A 25,428-nucleotide genomic window follows, 5' to 3' on the forward strand; every position below is an offset into this window, starting at 1 on the left:
TAGTCTTAAGAGATTAGGCAAATCATTGAAAACTCTGTCAAATATCTACAGGGCCACTGTGGAAAGTATACAGACAGGTTGATTCACAGTCTGCTTTAGGAGTTTAACTCCCAAGATATGCAGAGTGCCTCAGAAGGTAACAAACATAGCCAGTTCCATCACAGGCTCCAGCCACCCATTCAATGAATATGTCTAAATTTATTATCATTCTCAGGAACACAATATCAATTAGTCCATCTCTTTGTTCCAAACAGGGATGTGAAATATGGAAGAGTGCTTGAAAAACATTGCAAGGACAATACACACACAAACACACCTGCTTGTACACTTCCCACCAGACACTGGAAGAACTGATGGCAGTTTATTCAGTCCATGGGAGGACAGGCATTGCAACAGAATTTATTTAACAAGGCAGCAATTCAATTATTCAGTTGCTACAGGCAACTTAGCTGAAAAGACCAGAACGTTCCTGAACTCTTGCCAGACTTCTGTTCTGACTAGGATTGCAGTTTGTTTATTATAACTGGGTCAGCAACTTCTCTTGATAAGAAAGGATAAATAAATACCAACTGAATTTTGAATTATCCAATCACCTCCGTGCCTGAAAAATTACTCAAATTGAAGTTTTAAGAAAATGCTTTAAAATGTGAGCGAGTTTGGAGGAGAATGAGCTTCAATTAAGAAAATTTTAAGACCAAGAAACTATATTGCAATCAACTGAATGGGTGTGACTAGCTTGCATTTTTCTAGCACCATTTACAAAATTAGTTCATACAAGAGTTCAGAAAATAAAAAGTTGGTGTAACACAGCAACTTTTGAAGGAAGAGATGAAATCCAAGTGTCAAAAGGCAAATAAATAAAGTTAATGATTTTTAAAAAGTAAATACAACATTAGTAAACTTGCCTCAGATCTAGACACGGTGAACTGGAGCCACTCTGAACTAGTAATAATTTATCTTCTTCTAAAGCTTTCCTGCAAGAAATAAAGGAACCAAAGTTAAATGGTTATTACCTGAAATGTTTCTTAAAGACATGACGCAGACTGTTACAAGGCCATGGATGGATGCTGACAGCAACAAAAAAAATTGCGGAAACTAAATATCCAATGAAAAGGTGGCACATCATCAGATCATTGGAAAAAGAGTCTATGAAGTATTACTTTAAGTCATTTATCTCCAATTTCTGCTATTCTCAGATCAAATAAAGGTGATACAAAGTGTTGCTGACTCTATTCCCTTCTTCTATAAAAGTCGGAATAAACAAAAGTGCTGAAGAAACAGCATCAATATGAAGTAAAAGGCCATCAACGATTCAGACCCAAGCCATTTGTCAGGAACAAATTTCTCCAGCACTTTTGTATATTGCACAGGACTCCAGCATCTGCAGATTTTCACGTTAACCTCCAAAAGTTGGAATACTGGCATAAAAATAAACTGTTCCAAAGGGCATCTTTCATAATGATGCGAAGATGGTCGCCTACACGAAGAATGCCTCAAATAGTAGAGGGTGTCACAGTTGAAAGTGGACTTCCTTCATTCTCCAGGCAAGAAAATGGCTAGACCCAAGACAATGCAAGCAGGTCAGACACTCAACAGCTCTTCCAAGGTCATAGATCCTTGCAGTACAGAAGGACACTATTCAGCCTTTGACACCTGTTCCACACACTTTTTTTTAAGTACTGCAAATTTAATGAAAAGCAGCAAGAAAATAAATTATTATTAGAACTCCTCTGACAAGTAAATGCTTTCAATTGCCTGAACCATAGGTGGAAGAAGCTCAGTTCCATACCTGATGACTGAATCCATTGCTGCAATCCTCTCTGCTACTATTGTCAGTTCATTGAAAGTAACATCATTTAATGCTGGTCCTGAGTTACTGGCTAAAATGACCTGCATTTGAAAACAGTAATGTCCGTAAGCTTGGTGTGAACACAACATTCATGGAAGTTATGATTGGACATATTTTGTAAGGGGCATATGACAAATAAAACTACAATTCCCCCCATTGCACCAAACCTATCAATGGCAATGATCCAGCAGTTCCAAATCAATGTCCACTATTCGTCTGTTCCCCTTATGTTATTTGTCCCTGCGTCTGGAGTGCAAGTGGGAATGCAATTACACCAGAATGACACACACATATAATCATGAAGCAGCAAACTGGAAATAGCTACGCAAAATCAGCAGAGAGAAGGGTTAGGAATGGAAGGGAAGGGAAGGATCCCAGAACAAGGTCAGGCACTTCTAACTCAGAAGATGACATTTCTGAAAGAATCTTTTTAAAAATGATTTGTTCCCCATCAAAAAGTCAAATTAACATTACAGCAAGGTGTAAGCCCAGCTGCAGTCGGCAAAAGAAAAAATACTGAAGATATCACAGCTAGTGAAATTAAAGGACAAGAGGGCACAAAAACTAGGATGCTGAGGAATTTCTTTAACCAAAGAGTGGTGAACCTTTGGAATTTGCGACCAGGGCAGCTGTAAAGGTCAAGACGTTGGGTGTATTAAAGACAAGATTGACAGGAATCTGATAGTCAAGGTATCAAAGATTATGGGGAAAAGCCAGGGCAGTGGGGGTGAGTGGGAGAATTGGTCAGCTCATGATAGAATGGCAGAACAGACTCAATGGGCCTAAAGGCCTACTTTTCCTATCTTAAAGTCCAAATGATATTGGAGACATTTTTGCATATGTAAAGTCTTTAGTGCAACACTGACCTTCTCCAAATTTTGTTGCAAACATTATACAAGGGAGAAAATCAAAGATGTACTAACAGCTAAACACCCCTCAAGTGATCCCTTACAGCTCTGTGACATGCATTATTTAAATAGCTCAGTTCAATCTGTACAGATTGATCTTGAGTGACGTTGATCACATCATTTGAAATCTACAGAAGGGTTATAAATTGGTGAGGACTGCCATTTTTGAAATGATTATGGCACACTTTTAACAAAAATGTTGCAAAATCTTTGCTACCTGTTAGGAAATTACCCTCATTCGGCATTCTCCTTCTTCTTGTGACCAGGGACAAAGGTGCTAACAAAATCCAATACTAATTGGAACTTTGAAACCTTATGCCTACCCCCGCATGGACGGGATGCCCAAATTACTGCCTTCTGTTTGGTGAACTTCTAGGTTTCTATGATCTACTTGTAATTTTTTTTTAAAATGCTATGATTTAATCAGTTTATTGCAGCTGCTGCAACATGCTTCCAACAGCCCAGGCTTGATCCCAACATCAAATTTTGTTTATGTGGAGTCACTCAGTGACCCTGCAAATTTCCTCTGGGTATTCCACTTTCTTCCTCTGGTAGGCAAATCCACTACTGTAAATTGCCCATCATGCAGGAAGGTGGCAGGAGAATCGGGAAACTATTGGTAGACGGGTGATTAGAAAGCAAGTCACAGGGTTATTAGTGAAGCTATGGGACTGTTGGGAACTGCCATGCATTCATGGGCTTCTGTGTTGTATGAGAATACGAGAAATAAATGTGGGATGGTCCTAATCACATACAGGTTTGTGTCAGGGTGGAGCGCTTCCACTCCTATTCCTGATCATTTTTGACACAATCACAAGCAACTTCAATTGCGATTGTGTGTTGCACCTCTATTCTTCACAACTTGTAATGCAGCACAGGCAAAAGTCACCATATTAGTAATACTGTAATCCTCATTATCTGGTACTCAATCAACCAGAAACTCAAACCACCGGCAAAAAGAAAAATGAGGAAGTAAGTAAATTGAAATAAAAGAATAAATGAAGCTTTAAATAAAAGTTTTAAATCGTAAAAGTAAATGTTCTCCGAAGCAACAACCCCTTGGAAGTCATCAATCAGCCAATGGCGCGCCCCGGTCGTGCTCCACCCGCACAGACTGTTGAAAAAAAGTTTTGATAAAGTTGTGTTTGAATAAAATAGCAGTGCCCAGGGTGAGGAGCTGCCTGGTGTAGCTCGCCACTGGGGCGACTCTTCCAAAGGGTCTCCCTAATCTTGCCTAGTAAGTCTTTATCTTAATTAGTATACTATTAAGTATCTCAGTAAGGCTTTATCTGTAAACTTAGGGAGGGGGTTTAATTATGATGGCCACACGATTAGTGTAGTCATTAGCTCAACACTGTCCAGCACCAGTTCAAATTTAAAGAAAGGAGTGTAGAAGGTCTGACCAGGACACTGGAGTGGAAGTGAGTTGGGTTGCGCCAAGGGTCTGTCCGGGACACCAGGATAAAGAGCCGGTCAATTCCGCTTGCCGTTGGGGCGACTCTCCCAAGTGTCTCCCATCTAGTAAGCATCTATATATTTATTATTATTAGGTGTATTAGTAAGGCTTTATCTGTAAACTTGGGGGACTGGGGGTGGGGGGGGCAATTTTGATGGTGACACAGTTAGTGTAGCAGCTAATGCAACACTGTTACAGCACCAATGACTGGTATTCGAATTTATATTTACATTTTGTAAGTTACAGGAATTACTTGTTTAAAGTGTACTTCACATAAATAAATAATACAATACTGATTTTTTAAAATTACTTTGCATTTTGCACTCACTGACTTTTGTCTTTTAAATGGTCAAATCTTAATACAGGTGTTATTAGTTAGGCATTGTAAGAGTGAGCCTAAATCATCCGGAAAATTTCTATTTCCATGATCCCCGTAGGTGCTGGATAATGGGGATTTTATTGTAAATGTGCACAGAAAATAATTTTACTTTTTATTGATTATTGTAAAAGTTCTGCAGTGCAGCAAATGCAGCCAACAGCTCGCATTCACGCCAGAAAAAAAAATTAACACAAGTGACTGAACAAATTCTAACATTTTAAATCTCTAGATTTTGGAGCCAAATTTGCAAAATTAACACTCTCAAATTAAAACAGTAATGGGATCAGGTACAGTACATTCAGAATATTCAGCCTTTCATCAAGGACCAATAGCTAACTGAAGGTGGGGGTGAAAGGACAGACTCCTGCTGACCTCCCAAGTGATTCAAATGGAAAAAAGGAGAATATTTGTGACTAATATTGGGATTTGTAGATGACGAATAAGTGTATTTTCCGGTTGCCTGTGATTGCGTGTTGTGCGATTGGGGAACTAACCACGAGGGGGCACCAATTTTAAACTTTACCTATTTATTTTCTGCAATTTTTTTTGCCGGTTGCTTGAGGATGTGGCTAGCTTGGATTCTGGATAACAGGGATTTTGCTGTACATGGAAAATAAGATAACCTCCTCCCAATTCTTATCTCCCATTTACTTCTCCCTATCTCTAGTCTGGATGGTCAGTCAAATATGCAGAGCAAGTTTTGCCTAGCAACATAATCTTAGCATTAGGTTTCTACCCTCCTCACTGGTTATCAGTTGCCACTGGATAATGTTCAGTGGTGGGACTGACCTGCTAATTAGCCCAGTGTTGTGTGAAGGCCTGTTGTGGACTTCAATCCTGCAAAGTCCAATTGCCAACTCAACACTATAGCTCAGATGTTGCACAATCAGTACCCACTTACATACAAATTCACAAGTTCAGCAATCTTGGGTACAAGGAAGGGATCGGTTGGAATAAGCATAACCAAATGAAGCAACGTGCAATATCTTATGTTACAAGCCCAGAGGACCCCAAAATCCAGCAGCAATAGATATTCACCAAGACAAATGGTTACTTAAACAAAAGTGGCTTTTAATTATCTTTAAACATGAAAACAGGATCAAACTTTAACTTATCACTACAAACTTACTTAACCCAACTTAATCCCCTTCTAATTCTAAGCACACGTGTCTGTGATGTGTATGCAAGTTCAGAAAAGTTCTTTAATTCGCTATCCAATCTCACTTCTCATTCTCCAAGTTCATTGGTTGCAGGCAATTCTTATGCAGTGCACAAAATTTAACATTTATGAATTTCACCAAGCTTTGGTGTTTGAACGGTAAATGGTTACTGCTCAGAAATGTTCTTGTCAGTTTTCAGAGAGAGATTTATTGTTCCTGGACAAACTGATCCCTTTTAATCAGCCACATCAGTGTCTTGCCAAAGAAACTTGCCCCATCAGGGTTTTCCAGACGATAACCTCTTTCTTTCAGGTCACCAGAGTTCCTTTTTGTTTCTCTTATTTCAAGTGAAACATTAGGCAGCCAGTCCTCTCCTATTGTATGGATCACAAGGGCTTTGATCAGGCTGAACTAAGAACTCACAACCCATCTTCAAAATGGGGTTTTTCCACAAGCTTGCCAGCTTGTCAGGTCCCAGTCCCAGCTGCTGCTGCTGAACTGAATTCTCTCTCATACTCAGAGAAAAGCCTGTTTTACTCTCTCTGCTTGCAAAACCACATGATCCTCTTAGAGCAGCAAGCAGCACTCTCAGACAGCCTGTGGCTCCAAACCTACTCCTCCAAGTTCTTTCATCTGTTGCTTTTCAAAACAACAATCCGATAGTAAAGTCCCTTGGGCACTCTTCAAAGTTTTTGCAAAGGTTCTGGGAGCCATCCTGTCTGGCTTAAGCAGAGCTCCAGTATTTTAAATGAGATCTGTTTTGAAGTGTTTCTAGGTGACCTACACTAAAGAAACCCTGCCACACTTTATCATATCTATATACAATATAAAACACAACATACTCTGTCACACTTACCTCTGTGCCTTTGGACAGCAGCTCCCTGACAAATGGGAAAACTCCAAGAATTATGTCTATTCCACTATTATCTACGAAAAATAAGGCACATTTGTGAGGAGGACCCTGCAAGAGAAAGCCAGTAGGATTTGGAACATGTTCACTGTGTAAATCTCCTCTCAGCTTTTTGAACCTTTAATCATTTAATTGGTTATAGTTCTTGAAGAAATGCGTGCAGAACTACTTGTCAGCAAATTATATTTCTATAAAAGAGAACCATCAATAGAAGTTAATAGCATTGCTCATAATACTGCTAACATATGATAGAAACAACAGTACTGGACTAACCACAAAGAGTCATAGCACTTGCAGGAAGAAATGATTCTTTGGATGAAGTTTGCAGATGACACAAAGGTTGGAGGTGTTCCAGATAGTGACAGGGTGTAGAGTTGAGCAGATGGAATTCAATCTGAATAAGTGTGAGATAAAGCAATTTGGAAGATCGAACTTAAAAGGTGGAGCTCATGGTTAATGGCTGCATTCTTAACAGTGTGGAAAAACAGAGGAAGCTTGGGGTCCAAATGCATAGATTTCTCAAGGTTGCCCCGCAGGTTGATTGGGTAGTTAAAAAGGCTTGTGGTCCTTTCATTAGACAAGGGATTGAGTTCCAGAGCCATGAGGTAATATTGCAGCTCTATGAAACTCTGGTTATACCACACTTGGAATGTTTGCTCAATTCTGGTCATCTCATTATGGAAGGCTATGGAGAGGGTGCAGAGGAGATTTACCAGGAGGTTACTTGGATTGGAGAATAAGTCTTATGAGGCAAGGTAAACAAAGCTAGGACTTATCTCTTTCGAACGCAGAAAGATGAGAGGCATAAATAGGATGGACAGACAGCAACTTTTTCCCAGGGCAACAGTTGTAAATACCAGAGGACATCTGTTTAAAGTGAGAGAAGGAAAATTCAGGGGAGACGTCAGGTCTAAGGTTCTTACCCCTCCCCCAGAGAGACATTAGTGGGTGCCTGGAAGGTGTTGCCGAGATGGTGGTGAAGGTTGGTACAATAGCAACATTTAAAATACCCTTAACTAGGCGCATGGATGTAAGAAAAAAGGGTTACGAATGTGAAGTAGGTTTAGATAGGTCAGCACAACACAGTGGGCCAAAGGGCCTACACTGTGCTGTTATGCTCTATGCAGCAATGTGTGTCACAAAGTACAGAGTGATGTGTGGCTATAGACAAAGAGACCTAAAAGCAGCTCTAATCTCACGAGTTTTGCTCTTGAGACTTGTATTTTATTATCTATTCAAACAATGCTTTCTTATAATTCACTACAACTATGCAATATTCTATTTATAAACAATCTGAACCTAATAACTTGATTCCAAATTGAAACTTAATTCTAGGTATGTTATTTTTAGAGGTGATGAAAAAGTTACAAAGAAGGTTGTAACCTTGGGGTCAATCCATGTCACGTGCTAATGCAGCAAGACACAAAAAGATAGTACAGTTGAAAGCATGACAAAAGGGCTAGTGTAGGAAGGATACCAGGATCACTGGGCTTTCTTCCAGGGCAGGCGAAACCTGTACAATGTCGAGTTGCAACTAAACTTGAGAGGTACCAATATTTTTGAAGGTAGGTTTGCTAGTGTTGGGAAAAGATAAACTAATGTGGCAGTGAAATGAAAAACAGAGCAGTAGGTCTGTAAGTGGAAAGACTGAGGAGGTAGAGATCGTCTAATAGGAAGAATAGGTAGGGTGAGGTTAACGAATGCTGCTGGAAGTATGTTTACTTTACTTCGAGGAGAATGAGCGGAGTCAGGATTTGTACGTGGAATGACGATCCAGCAGCCATTACAAAGAGAGAAAGGCAGGATTGGCAGTTCAACATTCCAGAGTTCAAATATTTCAGATATAAACAATGTTATAGAGGTGGGGGGGTGTTGCTTTGCTGATTGGGGAATGTCACAGCTGCACTTAGATAATACAGGAAAGCCCATTGAGCCTTGCATCAGAGGAGTTTACTGAGCAAGACTTGCTGTGGTTTACCCACTGCTCAGTTACAATGTTCAATCCTTTACTATTACTCTACTCCAGGATCATATTGATCAGCTGTCTTAGCCTTGTGAATCTAGAGAAATCCAGGTGGAAAAAATGGGAAATACACAATGAACCTCACTAATGAAAACCTGGGACAATTCAATCAATAAAACTGGTAGTCAATCTATCCAACACATGTTAAAATCAGTGAACCTCAAGCTCAATAAGAAGAGGGCCTTGCCTCATTCTATCAAGTAATCAGAGAAGAGCAAATAAACAGATAACAAAGGATGGATGTCATTTATCAGTAGCATAGTTGAAATAAAAACGTGTCACAAAATATGCATTAAGGTACTCGTTCTTCCCCACCCCCCCAAAAAAAACCTATCAATCTTTACATGGTAATGAAAAGTTTCGTTCAAAAGGTTATGAATGAAATAAATGTAAAATACTAGATTCAAATTTCTGCTGGTTCAAGAGGGAATTTGATAAATATTTATTAGATTACGTAATGGAATGATATGTCTCTAGCCAGATGATCAGTGATGGTCACACCCAAATTAATCATTTTTAATGTAACCATCTTGTATCTCACTTCCAGCTATTGCATCTAGATCTAAATTAAACATTTAATCTCGAAGAAATACAACACTCCATCTGAATATTCTGACATGGAACATAGACAGTGGTTTTGCCTGTAAATTCCTACCTTAAGTCGCTCTATCCAATCATTATATGCATCCACCAGCCATGGGCGCGCTGAAAAATACAAATGTGTGCACTGTTAATAGTTTTCATTAAAGTTCTTCAGAAATGGACTCTAACAAAGAAATTCTAGGAAAGAAATCAATCCAGCATTGGACTGACTCTGTGACAATGAGCGGAGAATAGGCGGGGGTATCTAGAGGAGTAGTTTGAGTGAACCGGCATGGACTTGAAGGGCCGAGATGGTCTGTTTCCATGCCATAAACTCTTATATGGTTATATAATGCACAAGTACCTCAACAATAGAATGAAAAATTGGAACACTAGTGTACAAACTACAGAACACAAAGATAGAAAACAAGTTAAAGTTACAAATGAACCTGTTCAGAGTTCATAAAATATTCCAGAAACATTCATCTGGATTCCCTTCAACATTTTGCATACCTTTTTGTTTCCAACTTTTGAGGTACCTTACAGCCCTTTAATTTTGAAGTCAAAAGAATTAGCTGATACAAAATCTTCCATCTTATAAATTACTCCATTCTTTTCATAGACATTGTGCCAATTAAATGGTGTAAAGAATTTGCTCAAAGAATCACATCCTAGCATAATACAACTGTTTCAAGATTACATGAAGAGCACAGAATGGTTTGGGTAAAGGGGAAATGGCTGATGGCCATTACTATTAAAAACAACTTCCATGATTCCATTTAAAATTTAATTTCCACAATTTGAGATGTATCAGGGAATTTTTCATCTCATTTGCAAAATTAAATTATTTTAATTTCTTACACTGTTACTTGATGCGTGCTGGTTCCTTACCTTGCAGTTGTTTTTTCGCTTGTTCAAAGCCAAAGGCTGAATTTGTTTCAAGAACACTACAAGTGACAACAGAAACATGATGGAATACAAAAATGACCAGGATATTGTAACTGTACACTTGAAATATTCACATGCTTTGCTTAATTTTATTACCAAGGAGCATATAACTTTTAAAAACAGTTACTCTCATTAGTCTGTCATTTCACCAACTCAGTACGATATCACTGAATTAAATAGTTTCATATAAACTTACTCTGAAACAGCTTTTGCTCCCCAATCAAAGACATTTCCAGCCAAGAGACCTTTCACTAATGCAAACTGTCGTTCCTCCATGCTCAATGAGTCCAAGTTCTGTACCACCTTCTGAAAGTGTTTTAATGCTATGTCATTTTCCCTTTGCTTCACCTGGAAAAGAGTGAACGTGCAAGATTCTAGTCAAATACAGCAAAATCCCCATTATCCAGAATTCAAGCAACCGGCAAAAAATATTGCAGAAAATAACAAGGTAAAAAAATACAGTGCCCCTCGTGGTTAGTTTGCCAATTATGCAATATCAACAAACCAGCAAATACACCTATCTGTCATCTACCAATCCCCATCAGTGCCAGATACTGGAGGTTTTACTATGGTCTCAAAGGAGAAAAACTGCAACAGGAATTTGGACAACCAACACTCTAATCTGATAATACCATGCAAGTTAGAGTAAATAACAAATGTGGATACAGATTTTTGATGCTTCCACAGACTGCTCTCAACAAACTGTACATCTATACAATTAGTTACAGATTGCATTGACTCAAACAAAACACCAAAAACACCCTTAATACTGCAATTGTTACAAGAACCAGAATTTAAAAAATATACACAAAGGTCCAATGTTTACTGGGCTTGGAACAAGATTTGAGCTACAATATATATCCAGATTCAGAAGCATGAATTAAGCTAGACCAAAAAAAAAGCAACTTCGAATTTAACTTCCCCCCTCCTAAATCACAATTTCCTTTGGTTGAGTAGTCTAGGACCTGGGATCACAGAATTGAGTGGCAGGTAGCTTAGAACAAGTGGAGGAGAAATGTCTTCATTCAGAGGATAGTAAACCCTTGGAATTATTTACCCAGGAGGTCGGTGGAAACCAGTCAATGAACTCAATCAAAACAGATTGATAAGATTTCTAGATTTTTTTAAATAGGATCTGAAAAGTACTGGAAAATGGTGCTGGGGTAGAAAATCAGGCATTATTAATGACTGATGAAGCTGGCTTCAAGGGGCACACAATATATCCGTTCCTATTTCTCATGATCTTAATGAAGTCACAATACTGAAAATCTGACAGTCATGTCATCTCCAGACTAGCATATGCAACGCAAAAGTTAAATGGGAAATTTATTCTACTGCCACATAGATGTTTGCTTTGATAGAGTGAACACTTCAAAAGATACAAAAATATGTTTTCTTTCATTGGATGTTCCAGAGAAATTCACAAATTAACTTTTAAAATGTAATCGCTGTTAAGAGAAACAGCAGCCAAATCTGCACATACACTCTAAAATTACAATGCAACACTGACTAGGAGTTCTGCTTTAATAAAAACCAGAGATAAACTACCCAATAATCTATTAATTGATGATACTTGACGAGTAAATATTGGCCACCAGGAGACAGGAAGAATATATCTGCTTGTCTTTAAGCAGATTCATATGACTTTTTTTTTAAAAAAAGAGTAGGAGGGCAATAGAGGCCTCAATTCAACATCTGTTAGATGATATTCCTTCTGCATTGCAAAATTAAGTCCCTGGAGCAGGATGTGAATCAGCAATCAGAATTTTAAAAAGGCAAGGAGGATGTCTCCATGAAAAAAGGTTTTAAAAATTGTTGATGCTAGAAATCTGAAATAAAACAGAAAATGATAGAAATACTTAGGAGGTTAAAGACATAATCAATGGAGAAAACGAGTGAGCATTTCCAAACTGAAATCCTTTGTCAGAATTGTAGAAGAACAAAAGACTGTTTTTAGTTGCAGAGAAGGTGGGGGGGAAGGAGGTTTAGAACAAAAAGATCACCTCTAATAGTGTGTGACCAGTAGGTTAATGTAGCAGGCCATGCTCCACAGCCTCATGATTAGTAATGCATTCTAGAGAAAGAAACGCAACCTGCTTCTAACTGCCTCAGAAACCTCTTGCTTTGTTTTTCCAGCTTTATCTCCATGCTGCTTAACCTCGCAGTGTTTCCACCATTTTGTTTTTACTCCTTTCCTGGATGCAATTTGCTTAATGACCTTTGATGTTTAAACTCGGGCTCTCCAAAGTTTAAACTGCAAAGGAAACAAATATCTTTGGTTCAGTTTGTAAAAGCAAAATACTCAAGAATAATGGGAGTCTGAAATAAAGACAAAGTTATTTCAAACAGGAAGGGTCTGTGGAAAAACAGAGTTAATTTTTTCAATGACATAACCAATAACTTCCCCCTCCATATTGCGTCTAACTGCATTTTCTGTTTGCTTGATTTTGTTCACCCACTACACCTTAAGCCTCTGCATCAAAGGAATATGAACGTTTATAAAAGTTGGTGGGGAATAAAATGCATCTTCCAATGGAGTATAACAGCTCAATGAGACGACTCTTATTTAGGTTTGGGTGAGGTCAGGTGCACACTCTGATAAAGCACAAAAGCTTGGATCAGGCTCCTGTGGGCCATGCTGTACCTGTCCGACTCAGTAGGTCATCCAGATCAGAACAATTTATTGTACTAGCTAGAGCTAGTGCACTTTATCTACAGCAACACATTCATTGCCATGATCCCTCTGCACAGAGTTTGGGAAAGCCAAATCATCAGTCAGATTAGGATTAACCAAGATCAGGTTTCAACGTTATACTCAAGCAGATCTCCTCCTGAAAGGGAAAATGGGCAAGGGTTTCTCTGGAAAAATTGACTTGGAAATTTGAATTGGGAGGTTTGCAATTTCCTGATTTTAAGAACTAATTATAAGGCAGCTCATTTGAGATTTATTAATGTATTATTTGGTGTAAATAAAATTCCTGCTTGGGTTAATATAGAATTTAGAAAAATAGGAGAAATTAAAATATAGGATTTTATTTATAAGTGGAATTCAAAATTGTTGGTAGGAAATAGAGATGCACTGGTTTTTAAACATTTGATTAAATTATGGAATAAAATTGATTATGAAATAGGTGGAAAAGGTTTAATCTCACAAAAAAATGCCTTTATATCAAAATAGACTTGTTCCATTTTCTACAGATAACCAATTTTTAAGGACTTGAATTAGAATGGGTATTGAAAGAATAGAGGATGGTTTTGAAGGTGGAAAATTTATTATATTTAAATGAACGAATGAAGAATAAATTTAATGTTCCAAATAATACATTTTTTTGTTATTATCAAGTTAAAGTTTTGTAATAGTAGTGTAAATAAATGAATCTCTGTAATGTTTAATTTACTTCAAAAGGAAGCCCCTAAAATAGGGCCACATAAATCAAGATTAAGGTTGGAATCTGATTTAAATTTTCAGATAGATGAGAATGATTGGATGTGATTATGCAAAGAAAATATGACTAAAATTATTAATGTTAGATTATAAACTGGTTCGATATAATTTTTTGCATCAGTTATATTTAACTCCTCAAAAGAATTTTTTTTTTTTTAAATTGAACCCTACATTATCAGATACCAGTTTTAGATGTGGTCAAAAAGTCAGATCATTTCTGCATTCTACTTGGAAGTCTCCAAAGTTAAACATTTCTGGTTGAAAGTTGGAAACTTTTTGGAATTATATAACAGGGGTTAAATGCCCACAATATCCCATGTTATGTTTGTTAGGTAATATCAGGGCTAAATTGAAATTAACTATGTATCAAATTGAATTTGTACAACTTACTTTAGCAGTTTCCAGGAAGTGTATAATCATTACTTGGAAATCAGATATGGATTTAGATATGGAGAGATGGCATGCCAAACTTCATAGTTGTATTCCACTTGAGAAGATAAATTATAATTTACAAAATAAATATTAGATATTTTGGAAAATATGGTGCCCATATTTGCAATATGTGGGTATAAAAGTTTAATGAACTCTCTGAAGACCCCATCTCTTGGTAACCTTCTGGTCTCATTACTTTGATTAAGATTTTATCATATATTTTGTTCCTTTGACATTCACCAGTTCCTGCTTTCCCTTCTTTATTTTTCTTTTTTCTTTTTAGATTTGTGTTTTAAGGGGAGGTGGGGGGGGGGAATGGAGAAAAGTAGGAGGAATTACACCACATGTGTAATTTTTTGAAATTGTTTATCGAATGTATTAATTGTTGTGGTTTAAAATTTTTAATAAAATATTCCCAAAAAAAATCTCCTCCTTTCAACTCATTTTCAGTACTGAATAAAGCTGTCAATTATAATTAGTGTTCAAACATAATGTTTCCTCTATTGACAGAATAGTCTTCCCTTGTCTGAATAAGTCCTGCTCCAGACACATTCAAAGAGCTGCATGTTGGCAGTAATCTGGTCTCAAGAATAGGAGGCCATGCATCTAAGTCTCATTCCTGAGCACAACACCTTAGATGGTACCAAGTTATAATATCATTCCCAGTTAACGTTCAAAACCAAGACTCTCAGCTGGAACATGGCCTGTTTCCGCTCCATAAATGGTTATATGGAAGCAGAAGATCCCACTGCACCATTTTCCAGAGCAGGTTGATAAACTACAGGCTCCTTGTTCAACATGAAAATGTATCTCTACTTTCTCATTGCTATTTGTGGAATCCTGTTGTGTACAAATTGGATGACACATCAAAAGCACTATTTGGCAGTGAAGCCCTTTGAGAGATATCTGAAGAAACTAAATATAATATTATTTTCATGTCAGCAGATTGTCACTCCATCGACCACCCTAAACATTTATGTACATCGTATTTCCTTCCAACGTGGAACATCAGCAAATTGCTTAGACCAACTTGAAAACACTAACCAAATCTGCAATGTTCAGAAGGACAAGGACAGCAAAAATGTGTATAATTTGATGAAGAACTTGCAGTTTGATTTTGGAAAAAAAAAATCACTTATTTCGAACACTATTGCAAGTTGCTTCCCACCTCCAACCAGTGTTAAAGATATGAATATTTGCAGCTGATGTCAAATAACACACCTGCAATGCACACAACCTCCAAAATCTCTCCCCCACCACCCTTGCCAAAACATTCCAAGATGTTTTGGAAACTCATCCTCCTGGTTATTTTAAAAAGACTTTTGTAAAGAAAACACAAGCCAAAAGTGAATGAGTGTTAGTCCACCAGTTGTTTTATTCCAGCATTTTGTATCTGCCTCAACTCTAGAGATAATTTCACTGGCCCCATGTTCAACTTTCAATTTAATTAAAGGAACCAGTTTTCAACCTCAAATGGGGAAGAAGAGGAAAAAAAAACATTAATTCAAATTCAATACAAGAATACAGAAGGAAATTGAACAACCGTTTGGATTTTTTGATCTCAACCTCTTGCCTTCCTTGTCATTTTGTTTCAAAAACAAGGCATTTTTAAAAAATATCCAGAATCCATCGCATTTGATTTTTAATTATTTGTTGTGTATTTAGTTTGGTAGCATTTAGTTTCCAGCATTGCAAATTCTGCTAAGAAACATTGAAAGTATTTTTGAAAGGAAAGAGAGTATTTCCTCCAGTCTTTCCCTCCCAAAAAAAGAAATCAGCCAACCTTTAACAAGGAACTCATTTGATGAGTGAACTGCATAGATTTCTGGTGAAACCATTGAAATCATCTTTTACTCAACAACACCCCCTAGCCGCAGATTCTTCATTCGAACATGCTGAAAGCAAGTTCAAAAGCTTTTATTGTCAAGCACAGTACTGACAGCACAGGTCTCAATATTCCACAATCAAGGCAACATAAAAGTCAAAGAACATTCAGCCAAAACTTTCTTTAGCAAGTAAATGAATGCCATTTATTTTTGAGAAAATGTAAAGGAAAGCAGGAGTGCCTACTTTTGAGTAAGGATCTGGAAAGTTGAATTCATTCAGACAGTGCTCCCGCGTGTCCAGCAAGCTTCTGACTGTTAAGGATCCATATGCACTGAGAGAAAATGGAAGTGAAAAGCATTTTCAGGATATACCAGGACAGCCAGATGACTAAAAATGTTTGTGTAAAACAATTGTGATGCTGCCCAAGGTCAAGTTTTGCAATGGGAAGTGAAGGGGCCAAGAACGCCAAATTGAACTTGGCTTTGATTGTTTCCGCCCTAAAAAAAAGTCCCTAATACCCCTGTCCTTCCTACTGCAGGACGCCTAGCAGTTCCAGGGCAGGGACTCAACAAGCAGTCAAGACTTTAGGATCATTAACAAAAAAACAGGGAGGATGAGTATAAAATAGGGTTTGCCATAAATTCAGCTTTGTAGGTTTCCCACGTTAAGGAATTTTTTTCCAAGTATCGCATCACCTCTTTGGCAAGGGTGCATTTAATTTTGAGAAATAGTAAACCTTTTTCCACAAAACTTGCTACATAACGCAGCAGCGTAGAAACTCCTGAAAGTAAAGACCAGCTACTTTATGGCAGGAACGTAGAAATTCCAGAATGTAAAGACTACGGTTCCTTGAATGCATAGGCGACAGTCTTGGTGATCCCATAATTATGATGGAATTTTTAAGTAATCAAACACTGATCTTCTTCAATAAGTTTAAAACAATTCCAGAGCCCAGTGCTGGACAAATTTGAGATCCAAATTTCTCCTTTCCTTCCAACCAAACAACAATGTCCATATCAGTCTCAAATAACTTGCACCAGACTCCCAAAAATACTCTCTGAAAGAAAGCCAATTCTGTCTTACACTGTGTGTCTAACAACCCAATGAATTTAGCAATCTCTCAATAAAATAATGTTTCTGAAGATTAATTTTGCAATTACCTCCTTAAAATGCAGGCTGTTTCCTCAGGTGCTACTGTTCTGATTAAGATGCAACAGATAATCATGGTTAAAACCATCCAGTCCCTTTAGAATCCTAATAGCAGTAATCATAGACTTCTCATCCTTTTCTTTTCCAGTTTCAACATGCCCAATTTAAACAAATGCCCAAAACCCAATCCACTGCCACCTTTCTTTCTGAACTGTGGCAACCAAAACTGTAATCAGTACTAGAAGCAATTGCATCAATGAGTATTAAAGATGCAAGGTTACTTCATGATGCCATGCAATTACATAGACCAGACAGCACAAAAAATAGCTATTCAGCCATATCATCCTTGCAAGCATTTATGCACCCCAACCATTTTATCTCATCCTATCAGGATTATATCAATATCATTCAACTCTTCCTGGTGATAACAGCCAAGTAACGGTTTCATCAGCCAAATACTTACACTAAATTTCATCACATCCCAGAATATATGAAGTGAATATGGAAGTGATTAATATATTGGGATTGGATGTTTTATGAAGCATTCTACAAGTAATTGAGATCAACTGGGTGAAAACTCACAACGGCTGGTGTCTCAGTGTCTGAAGTTTGTGCCTGTATTTCTGGCGAAATTTCTCTGCTCGCTCTGGGGCATCCAGAGACTGTGGCTGACTAGCGACTGCCCGCTTTACTACCTGAAACAAAGAAAATGCAACACAGGTTCATAGTGCAGAACGAAGGTTACAATTACACTGTTCCAAGCTCTCCATTCTCTCCAACCTTAATTGCAATTGTCACCCTATCTTTGACTCAGACAAATCTCCACAACATACACCCATTGAAGCCCAAGTTGTTGTTAGCTCCATGCTCATCTCTTTCTCGTACTTTCCTCACCGTTTAAGAACTTTTTTCCACTAGCTCCAATCCTTTATGCATTTGCACCTAGAGGGGCACAGATTTTACCAAATTCTCCCTTTCCTCATCAACACTTCAGCCCTCATTTGTTGGATTCCAATATTTTTCCCAAATCTTTGCATTTTGTCCACTTTTGACTTAATGATATCTTTAATTGCTCAATAGGTACAGCTGAGTCACTTTACCTTCTGGGCTTTTGCCTTTAGAGATACACATCACTACTAAAACATGCATTAATTCATTAAATGTTTGCTATTGACATTTATTTTTATACTAACGGTTTTAGATCTTGTCTATGTAAAATGTTATCCTATCTTTATTCCTGATGCCCAAAGATCACTTAATGACCAGCTCGTTAATTAACCCTTCATCACCACTAGATTAAATAACCTGTTCCCCCAACATACTGATGTAGAAAATCCTAGCCATTCCCTAAATTCATTTTCCAAATGATTAAAGAAATTTACCCGTTCTCGATGTCGATTTAAATCCCTGATAATTGCTATAGACACCTCTATCTTCCACTATGATTTTATGCTCTACATTAGCACTATTGCTTGGAAGCCTAGATACAGTTCTCAATAAGTCCTCTCTTCACTGTTTCTTAATTTCTCCCAAACTAATTCACATCTTGATTTTCTGAGATAATATCCCTCCTTTAAAGCCTTATATATTGTTAATAGAAGATTTATCTGCTTTCTAATTTCCCCATCTTTTTTAGGACATGATTTCATGTTTACTTCCCAACTTTACACAGTAGCATAACAATTAAGCCTGTAACAGAGACTGTAACCCAGGTTCAAATCTAGCGATGGCCGCAAGGAGATTGCACTTTCTCCCTGTGTCTGCGTAAGTTTCCTCCAGGTACTTCAGTTTCCTCTTACTCTTCAAAATATACAGGGGTTGTTGGTTAATTGGAGTATTTGGGCTGCACAGGCTCATGGGCTGGAAGGGCCTGTTCCCATGTTTTACGTCTAATTTTACATTTAAATCTATTATTAAAACTTAATTGCTAATCGTGTCTATGTAACAGCTATTAGATCATACCTTTCTATTTCTATTTTCATTGTCCATTCACCCATCCTGCTACAAATACTATGTGTTCCAATAAACAACATTTTTCTAACTCTGATACTAACAAAGGTATATGCTTTTTAACACTTTCGCTAATTTTAATTACACTTTTTGGTTCTTTAACAAACCACCTTTACTTTGCTGTTTTTGACCCTTCCATAGTTTGTCTCCTGTTTTGGACTTGCCGGCAGCCCTCTCTGTTTTAAGGGTAACCAGAAGCCTATCCAAAAATTAAAGTCCTGGAATCATTTTAGTAAATCTATTCTGTCCCAAGCTTAAAGCCTTGGTATTTTTCTCAAATGTGACATCCGGAACTGGATTCAATTCTCTGTGCCTTTTTGTTTAAAAAAATACATTCTCACACTGCCCTCTTATGACATCCTTGCCTCAAAACAACATTCAGAGACAAGAATAGCCTCCATTCTCCTTCCCATCAGTTGGGTAAATCAAAGTTGACTTAATTATCTGTTGTCTAGAATTGCTGTTCAGGCAACTCCATAAACTTTTGCAATGGCAGATACATAATGCAGTAAAGAAAATGCAGTGAATCTGAGCAGTCAGTGAGAGCTAACTCCAGGACGACTGAAAATGACCCAGAAACAGCAATCATCACATATCATTCTTAAACTAATGTTCAATGCCCAAGTTACAAAACGATTAAACAGAAAAAATGGAAATATGTTGAAAGTCTGAAATAAAATCAAAACTGGTGGAAACTTTCAATAAGACAAGCTGCATTTATGGAGATAGAAACAAATCCAATGCCCAGGGGCGTTTAACCTGCAGAGTTACGATAGGACCTTTGTCTCTCCACAGATGCTGTCCAATCTGTCTAGCAGTTCCAGCATCCTCTGTCTCTATTTCAGAATCATGTGTCTGATTGATTTGACATTGTTCTCTGTGGACCCAGATACAGCCACAAACCCTACCAGCGGTCAAGTTACTGCATAGTTTCATTTATTTCTGCTCATGTAATAAATGAACCAAAAACCTTGCTAGATAGTACTTCTATAATAAAGGTTGTGGAACAAAATGAGGCCTGGATATTGGAAAGAAATACCATTGCCTATTGAAAATAGACCCATGGATATTTTACCTGCTTCAAGGGACAGGCAAGGCCAGGGTTTTGCATTTCATTCAATGCATGGCCACTCCAACTGTGCACCATGACTTCAGTCTGGATTATGTGTTAAAACTGATTGAATAAACACAAAGTGTCAACTCTGAGGCAAGAGTACAAGCCACTGGTAATACGGAGTATCCAGCTTCACTGATTATTGAACTTTAATAATGAAAATTTAATATCCCCTGATCCACCATAATACATCTCATTCAATTCTTGATTTGACTGATCTGAAAAGGAGCAGCACTTAGAATACATCTTTAGCTTCGTTAAGGAAGAGACAAATGCTGAACCATTCATTTCAGATCATTACCTGGAAAATCTTCCTGGAAAAGCAATGTGTGAAACTTAATGAAGAATCAATCATTTTTGACAAAGCTGTTGGACTGCATTATTTTCTATGCTTGCAAATAAATGGTGAATGGTGCTGAACAGGACATTGAGAAGATGCCAGCATCTTTAACTGTCAGCAATTGAAATGGGGAATGCTTTGAATTACAAAATAAAACTTGGTTCCTCCCAATAAGATCAAGTGGCACATTTCTATCATAGAACTTCTGAAGGTTGAGGTGAACGAAGATGCACTTAAAGAGAAATGATAATGTGATTAGGGGGAAAAAAGAAAGAGGCCAGAAAAGACCAGATGAACACATTCTATTGTGGTAACTATAAGTTCTATGATTAAGCAACTTACACCATCTAAAGCATCTTCAAAGCAGCTCAACCAATACTCCCTTGCCATAGCATCTTCAGTGAGATCAACTGTATCTGGGACGTATGAAGATGCATCGACGAGGAGGGGAAGATTCACCAGTTGTCGTTCCAGTCGGTCCATCTCCAACATGTCAAACTGCCAATGAATCAAACTTTGAATTTACTGTCTAGAGAAAAGCTTATTTTTAATTTCTCACTTGGCATGTACTCTCAAAATTATGGAAGTGCGGGCCTTACACATTGGGTCTCTTTATGGAGACAATGATTATAGCTTCCTCCATTCCACACTGACAATGATATGCCAAGATCTGCCTCTAAACATCCAGAAGGCTTTAGAACCATGTAGCCACACAAAAAAAAATACTACTTCTATTTCCATTACTGTCAAAACGGAAAGGTAGGAAAGGAACAGTCCTTAAAATATATAAAAGTTCTTAAATAAACATTACAACACTAGTACCCTACTTAGCACATTCAATGTGTCCCCATGTATGAAAGCACTATTGGAATCGGCATCAAAACAGGGAATTATATGTGGAAGGATGCATTGTGAAGCACAGGAAACTAGAGTCTGCCTGTTAGGCCAGGGTGTGTGATACAGCCATCCAGCATTGAGATGTGGGGTTCAGGACTGCATCCTGGTCCAAACGAAATGTGCATTCCTTTGATGGAGACTGGCAGAGGCTATTCCATAGGTTTACAGTCAGTCAGGATCACTGCCTGCTGGATGCGATGGGAGCTGTGCCTCTTCCCCACCACCTACCCATTTTTGTTTGACTGCCCAGCCTACAGTTTTTGCAGAAATCCCACCTTTGAGCTCACTTTCTATGGCTTGGGAAGAGCTATACAGCCAAGGACCGCAGAATCCAAGCAGACTATCAACATAAGCAGCAAGCATTACCCAACACCAGCAATGGCTTGTATTCACCAAGCCAGCCAAAGTGTAGCTCTGAATCACAGAACTTTGCCACATACCTTAGTGCTCACTCATGGCCACTCAATACTTGGTGTCACAGAACCACTGGCAAGCAGGGATTCAGAGCAATCATTAACATCTTGTTTCCAGCCCCCAGATTCCCAGACAACAGCACACAGCAGTGGGAAAAGCAGAGATCCATGCTAGGCCGTTTTTTTTTTGAAGTACAGAAAATTATGCACAAGTATCCAGACTGAAGAACCATAAGCATGACAATAAATCAGTACTCCGTGGAGTGACATTAAGCAGGGTACCAGTGCTGTTTTCTTTCATAAAACATTCACGTCAGCCATACTCAAAAGTAGAAATTTTACCCATTCCAAGTACATGCACGAGACATATTTAACCTCCGAGGAAAGAACATGGAAATTGCAGCAGGTCTTAATGTCATTTTCCAGTGCACCATTAATAAGGAAATAGGTCCAGATACAACAATGGCAAAAGGTGCAGCTCAACATTCACAAGCCAAAATTATTAAATGGGGTAATGGCTGGATATATTAAACCCAGACAAAATGCACTATTAAATTCAAATTCTGTTTGACCAATCATATTAACAAATATTGACCAATCATGAAATAAACAAATAAATAGGGGTTGACATTCAATACACAATTTCCAAAAAGCCATTTGATAAAACCATTTAAAATACCTATATGCAAAATTATAACAAAAAGATTAAAGTGATAGTGAGTAACTACAGCATTTTTTTTTAAAGGGAGAAAAGCAGTGTCATTGTGAACTCAGAGGCAAGATACAGAGATTTGACTTCCTCTAACTTCCACCCCACACTTTCACTCCCAAGACAACCAACCTTCCCCTCTTCCAGAACTGGTGTTGAATGGAGGGATTTTTTAATAAAACAGGAACCTAGGCAGGCACCATTTCAAAATATCCCGATGACACAAAACTGGGGATATAAAGAGCAAAGAAGAGGAATCAAATTGTCAGTATAGACAGCAGATAAAATAAAAAGATGTGCGAAGTGATTCAATTTGGACACAACAGATATAATCTAAGTAAAATAGATTTTATGGGAATGCACAATTAGAACTGGGGTGCATATGCAAGAAACCCCTACATGACAGGGAGAGGGGAAGAATTTGTGTTCTGAGAAAAATCACCCTTATCATAATCTTGTGTAATGCAAAACCTGGTCATCAAAGAACGAGAGTAAAAAAAAACATTTATTTACTTTTTCCTCCACATAAATTTTGAGAGAGCAAATTTTATTCCACATTTCAAATATTTGTGTGGCGATTATTGAATTCCGTAAAGGTGAATCTCTGTTACCCAAATGGCCATTAACTTAGGGGTTGCCTGCATTTGCATTTTAAGGTTGCAAGATAGATTATGACCAATATTATTACATCATACACAACTTTAAAAATAGAATCTTCAAGCTCAAAGGTCAGGAAGTCTTATTTACTTTATAAAACATTGATTAGGCCTCAACTGGAGCATTGCAGACAAGTCTGGGTACCATACACCCAGATCAAAAACATATAGAGGATGACAAGGAAATGTCTCACAATGATCGCGAGAAAGAACAACTACAAGTCAGAGAAAATTTGGACATGCTCCTTGTAGAAAGAAAGGGAGATCTGACAGCTGCTCAGAACCCATTTCAGAGCTGGAAATGTATGAACAGAAGGGCACAGTTTTAAAATATCTGATAAAGCATCAGAACAAAAAGAGAGAAAGATGTTTACTTCCCAAATTGTTCTGATCTGGAATGTACTACTTGAAAGGGTGGTGCAAACATTCAATAACTGGGCAGTGGGGAAAGGACATAGGAATGGGGCTACTTGGAGGACTCTTTAAAAGGGAAGAACATGCATACAATTTGATTATACATCTACAGTAAAGCTTTAAACTTTGGTTAACACTAGCAGTACTCTCAGCTATCCATTTCAAAATAAAATCAATCACAAACCTGCATGTTCCATTGGAGGCATTTATATTGTATACGAACTGCAAATCTTTTGAATCCTTGCTACCTATTATCAACACACTCAATGTATTCCTTTCAATCTTACTATCTGTTTACAGATATTGCAGCTATGGAAAAACCACAGGACACACAAGGGACAAGAACAGTTTGGTCTTTTGGAGACAGTATTTCAAGTTTAACTCAGCACAGCATATACTCCAGCCATTTTCTCCAAGGAATTTGAAAACAGTAGCTGTATTTTCACTCAAACAATAATACACCGCACTCCAAAGGCAATTTATGACTGCAAGTAAAATATGGCTAATCATCCAGTTTATCTTCAATGCTAATTGTCCAGAAAATTGCTGACATCTGCTTTTCATTCTTTCTTTAAATGGGCAAGAATTATAGAAGGGGGTTAATGCAACAAAGCAAAGGCAGGGAGTGGTAAAATGAAGAGGATCACTTACTGAAAACTGTGCAGAAGGTTTAACAGAACATGCAGGAGACCACAAAGGAATGAAAGAAGTACATTAGAATGCAAATGGTGTAAAATGAGTGAAATAACAAAATTACATACCCTACAAGCAAAATCTCACCAGTTCCATTTATTTTATTAACTCTCCAGAAATTCTATCACAGACTTGCAGATAATATAAGTGAGAAGAATTTTTGAACAAAAAGTTCAAGCCTTAAATAATTCATGACAATTATCCTGGCTGGCTCTGCAAAGAATGTTTATCTCTCAGCTAAAATTTTATTCAAATATAGATTGGAAATTAGCTAAATTTTATGTTTGCAGCTCCTTACAGTAAGATTCAGTGCAAAAAAACTACAGTGAAATAGAGGATTTTGGATATATTCGCAATAATATCTTGTTGCTATAATTCATCCTCTTGCATGAAGTAATCTAATAGTTCCTTCAATGCAAGGTAATAAAAATTTTGTCCTTGCAAATCTCCAACACTCACAACAAAGTTATTGAGAAAATCTTTGCAACAAGTAACAGCCACATTCACAATTCCCTCATACACATTTATATCGCTTCATCGATTAAACAGCAATTTAAAAACCAAAGGCAGAAACTAGGATCTGTTTGTGAATCTCCAATAAATATTAGAACTGATATATTAGAAATGATATAAATGTGATGCATGAAGATTTCAGGCAAAGGTCTTTATCGATATTTTTCAAATGATGGCATCAAGATTTTTTTTTGAGACATGAAGACTGAAAATGTATACCCTGCTGTACTGGACACTTAGAGAATTTATACATTATCCCAATACTACACTTACACCACCTCAAGCAGCACATATTAACTTGAAAAAAAATCAGAAACCATAATCAAATACTTTTCTTTTGCAAATCATTTGTAACAAATTATACAGTAGAATCCTCATTATCCAGAATTCTCAATTCTCAAGCAACCGGCAAAAAGAAAATAAATAAATTACAAATAAAAAAAAAATGGGCAGATGGACTCCACAGGGGGGGGTGAGGTCCCAGACTTCATTAGAGAAGCGCAGGTTGGCCCTGCTGAACTAGCAATGCTCCACAACGCGAGCACATTCTTTTCCCGATCACCACTTGCATGGAGGTGAGCTGGGTTGTCAGCGGGAGGAA

The 25,428-nt window shown here is 37.6% G+C and overlaps 1 protein-coding gene across 5 annotated transcripts in view; it reads right to left on the reverse strand.

Moving 5' to 3' along the window:
- The window catches only part of pank4 (pantothenate kinase 4 (inactive)), an 86,331-nt gene that overhangs the window by 26,122 nt on the left and 34,781 nt on the right, over positions 1-25,428 (reverse strand). For 3 of the 5 annotated variants that reach the window (XR_011351727.1, XR_011351728.1, XM_069918574.1), the window contains exons 10-18: positions 20,875-21,030; positions 17,651-17,763; positions 16,163-16,250; positions 10,412-10,563; positions 10,159-10,214; positions 9,341-9,390; positions 6,609-6,713; positions 1,790-1,890; positions 906-974 (exon numbers count right to left, since the gene is read on the reverse strand). Coding sequence is in view for 3 of the 5 variants with exons in the window: in XM_069918574.1 (XP_069774675.1) it covers positions 906-974; positions 1,790-1,890; positions 6,609-6,713; positions 9,341-9,390; positions 10,159-10,214; positions 10,412-10,563; positions 16,163-16,250; positions 17,651-17,763; positions 20,875-21,030 (890 nt within the window). In the remaining 2 variants the exon portion in view is untranslated. Of the gene's footprint in view, positions 1-905; positions 975-1,789; positions 1,891-6,608; positions 7,530-9,340; positions 9,391-10,158; positions 10,215-10,411; positions 10,564-16,162; positions 16,251-17,650; positions 17,764-20,874; positions 21,031-25,428 lie in introns of those variants that run through there. The other 2 variants (XM_069918577.1, XM_069918575.1) reach the window with 2 other exon arrangements.

This window comes from Narcine bancroftii, chromosome 2 (assembly GCF_036971445.1).
Source record: "Narcine bancroftii isolate sNarBan1 chromosome 2, sNarBan1.hap1, whole genome shotgun sequence".
Classification (NCBI taxonomy): Eukaryota; Metazoa; Chordata; class Chondrichthyes; order Torpediniformes; family Narcinidae; genus Narcine; species Narcine bancroftii.